The following is a 3,708-nucleotide window of genomic DNA, read 5'->3' as shown; positions in this document are numbered from 1 at the left end:
ATCTGCTATCCTCCTGTATGGTAGGCCAATAGTAGCCTATCTAGATAATCTGGTTGTACAGCTTTCTCCATCCCTGGTGCTTATCTCCGTGAGTATGCTTAAGTACTTCCTGTACGTCGGAGGTACTGATACAGTGCTTGGCATTCCCGTCGAAGCCTCTCCTCATCAATTCTCCGCTGCTGATGAAGAAACGACGTGCGTCCCTTTTTAATGTGGCAGCGTCCTCGCAGTCCTGTGGGAGCAGGTGTAACTTAAGATAATCCAAATATTTTTGCCTCCAATCCTCGCTCACACAGGCGACACTCTGTAGTCTGTCGAGATCCTCTCTACACCTCTGGCATTCCTTCTAGATGGTGTTCGCCTCTTTTGCCATGGATGGCCAGAAATACCCCTGCCTCTGTATTCTCCTGTATAAACTCAACGAATCGTTGCCACAAGTTTGCGCGTGAATAGTGTGCAGGACGCGTGCAGCCTCTTCAGTTCCAACGCACCTTGTCAGAATGCCCCCGGGCACTCTATAGTATAATATCCCCAAGTAAAGTGTATAATCTTTTAACTCGGACAACGGGATTTTTCCTTTGCCGTCCCTCAGGTGTGATTCAAAAGAATCTCTCCAATCTTCTTCCTTCCTGTCACTGGTGAATTCGTCATTGTGCAAACAAGATGCTTCTTTCTTTTGAATTCTTATGTCTACTGATTCCACTACTATTGCAACTTTAGAAGCTAGGGTGGCCAAGGCGTTTGGATGCCGGTTGGCCGTGCGGGGCACGTGAGTCACGCGCAGCTCATCAAAGTGGCCGCTAAGTTTCTGTATGATGGTTTTGTAAGCTGCCAACGACGGCTCCTTAATAGTGTACGAGCCATCCAACTGCTTTACCACTAGGTTGGAATCTCCTTACACGTGTAGGCGTTTGACCTTTGCTTCTCGGGCTGCTAGCAATCCTAGGACTAAGGCTTCATACTCCGCCATATTATTAGAATACCCGAAGGTCAACTTGTACGAAAAGTTTTGAGCCTCTCCCTCTTCTGGGGTTAGCACTATTCCGACACCTTCTCCTCACGCCGTCGACGATCCGTCAAACGAAAGTGTCCAAATTGCATCCTTGGCAGCGCAACATGCCGCCTCAAGGTCTTCGTAGGGTAAGTCAGTCTGCACGGTTCGTATTCTCCCGACGGGAACTGGGCCAACAGATCTGCTAATGTTTGGCTCAGTATAGCGCGGGGCGCAGAGCATTGTATGTCGAACTCGGCAAAAGTCAGCAGCCACCGCGCCACTCGTTCCGACATGACAGGCCGCGAGAGCAGGTACCTCAGGGGATTGCACCTCGTGATAAGGTGGATAGTATAAGCGAGAAAGTAGTGACGAAACTTCTTTACTGCAAAAGCTAAGGACAAACAGTGGCGCTCGATCGGCGAGTAACGCGCTTCTGCGCCTTGAATAGCTTGGCTAATGTAATAGACAGGGCATTCTCGCCCTTCTTTCTTTTGGGCGAGCAGCGCCCCGATGGAATGTTCAGTGGAGGTGATGTACAACCTAAGTGGGATACCCTGCTAAGGGGCAACCATAGTGATTGGTGAAGATAACAGATTTTTAATTCTTATGAAGGCTTGTTGATACTTCTCGCCCCACCTGAACTCGGGACTTCCTTTCAGCAACGAGCCAAAGGCGTGTGTTACTTCAGCCAAGGCTGGGATGAAGCGTCGGAGATAAGAAATCCGGCCTATTAAACTCTTTAGCTGCTTCAGAGTGCGAGGGGGGCATTTCCTGTATAGCCCGTACCTTATCGAGATCGACATTGATGCCCTGTCGATGTACAACAAAACCCAGGAACCGGCCGGCCTCAACTCCAAAGGTACACTTCAAAGGATTCATCTTCAGCTTGTACTTGCGGCAATGCTCAAAAACTTTCCTCAGGTCTACCAGATGTTCCTCTTTCCTTCGGGATTTTACTACCAGGTCATCCACATAGTCTTCTACATTCCTGTGCAGCATGTCGTGGAAAATAGCCGTCATAGCCCATTGGTAAGTTGCCCCAGCATTCTTCAAGCCAAATGGCATGACGATATAGTAAAAATTCCCCAATGGGGTTCGAAAGGCCGTCTTTTCTACATCACATGGCGTCATCTTGATCTGATTATACCCACTATATCCATCCATGAATGAGAACATTTCGTGCCCAGAAGTCGAGTCAACCAGACTGTCGATTATAGGTAAGGGGAAGTCATCCTTGGGGCACGCCTTGTTCAGATCTCTAAAGTCGACACAAACCCGGATTTTTTCGTTCTTTTTCTTCACAGGAACAATGTTTGCCAACCAGGTAGGGTGTTGAATAGGCTTGATGAAACCAGCTTGCAAGAGCCGCTGGACCTTCTCCTTGATCTGTAATTCGAGTTCTGGGCAGAAGTTCCTCTGTGCTTGTTTGACTGGTCTCGTTCCCAGTTGTATGTTGAGGTGGTGAGCAACAATCTGGGGGTCCAGCCCAGGCATCTCATCGTATGTCCATGTGAATACATCGCTGAATTCCTTTAGCACTTCTATCAATGCTGTCTTCTCCTCCGCTGGTAACCCTTTGTTTACGTAAGTTTTACGAGGCCGGTCATCTGTAGCTAAATCAACTTCCTCGAGCTCTTCCTGGTCAGACCGACCCAATCTGGCCGGCTCTGTTTCGACTTTTTCGTCACAATCCCCGTCATGTGCTTCACATGCTTATTCGCCGGGGCGTGGAATTGCCCGAGGCCGTGCCCTCTTACATCGTCATAAACGGTAAGCGATTCTTCCGTCGGATAGATGCACTCTCTTACACACGACTTTTCGACGCTGGTCAATTCCAGCCTTTGGTTCTTCTTTTTGTGTCGGGATTCCCTCTTGTAGTGGTCGATCGAGCTCATCCTATCTCGGCAGAGGGGCAACCATCAAGGGATGGGGCTCGTCTAAGTCCTCAAATTCTTCAAAGAAACTAGCCTCCACCATATGAGACTCTCTCCTGGCAAATGGACGCTCGGAACAGCGGACTGTGACTTGCTTTCCGTTCCAGAATCCCTTCATGCACTGGTGATATGAGGAGGGTACTATTCCGAACTTGTGCATCCAATTTCGGCCTATGAGGAGGTGGTAGGAAGTATCGGAATCAATAACGTGGAATTTAGTAGAGTTTCTGAACTTCCCGATGACCAACTCGGCCGTCACGTGTCATTCTGTTCTCCGGATGTCACTACCGAATCCTGCAATTTCGGTCGGCTTTCTAACGAGCTTTTCAGATGGTAACCCGCTCCGACGGTAGACCTCCAGGGGCATTATGTTGAGAGAGGAACCATTATCCAAAAATGCCCTGTTTGAGCTCTACTCCGTTGAGTGAAGCCGTGACATACAGAGGTCGATTGTGAGGAGTGGGCACGTACTTGTCTTCCTCGGTGAAAACTATGGCCGCTCCGGCTGACCCCTAGCTTATTGGAACTGGTGCAATCTGCGCTGCCTCTTTTAGCCCCTCTCTCTCGGCGAGCCAAAGAGTCTTAGCGATCTCTTTTTGGGCGAGGGGAGAGAAATTCATCTTTTGGAGGATGCTCCTGATAGGTGTTGTCCTTAATAGGCGAAACGCGCCCAGGTCTTCCTCTTCGACTAGTGCAACCTGAGCAATATCTCCTGAAGTGAGCTCCTCACTATCTACCCCCCTAGTCGCCATCATCGTTGCTCCTCTATCGTGAGTGGGG

At 49.3% G+C, this 3,708-nt stretch overlaps 1 protein-coding gene across 1 annotated transcript; it reads right to left on the bottom strand.

The window, feature by feature from the left end:
- Positions 1-346: 346 nt before the first annotated feature.
- On the bottom strand, positions 347-970 carry LOC132281806 (uncharacterized). Its single transcript, XM_059783475.1, has 2 exons — positions 917-970; positions 347-868 (listed from the first exon to the last, which is right to left on the bottom strand). Exons 1-2 carry the CDS (start codon positions 968-970, stop codon positions 347-349), a joined length of 576 nt encoding a protein of 191 aa, XP_059639458.1.
- Positions 971-3,708: the final 2,738 nt, after the last annotated feature.

This window comes from Cornus florida, unplaced genomic scaffold (assembly GCF_030987335.1).
Source record: "Cornus florida cultivar Cherokee Brave unplaced genomic scaffold, ASM3098733v1 CherokeeBrave_3.0.0_Hap2_Chr11, whole genome shotgun sequence".
In the NCBI taxonomy this organism is placed as follows: Eukaryota; Viridiplantae; Streptophyta; class Magnoliopsida; order Cornales; family Cornaceae; genus Cornus; species Cornus florida.
The sequence above is the reverse complement of the archived record's forward strand: the minus strand, read 5'-3'. Positions and strand labels throughout refer to the sequence as shown.

Excerpts from the sequence above, each read along its gene's own strand:
- LOC132281806 (XM_059783475.1), bottom strand. The coding sequence starts at position 970 with ATGGCGGAGTATGAAGCCTTAGTCCTAGGATTGCTAGCAGCCCGAGAA. Across the intron at positions 869-916 it reads TAGCAGCCCGAGAAGCAAAG|TTGGATGGCTCGTACACTAT; the intron begins GTCAAACGCCTA and ends GTGGTAAAGCAG.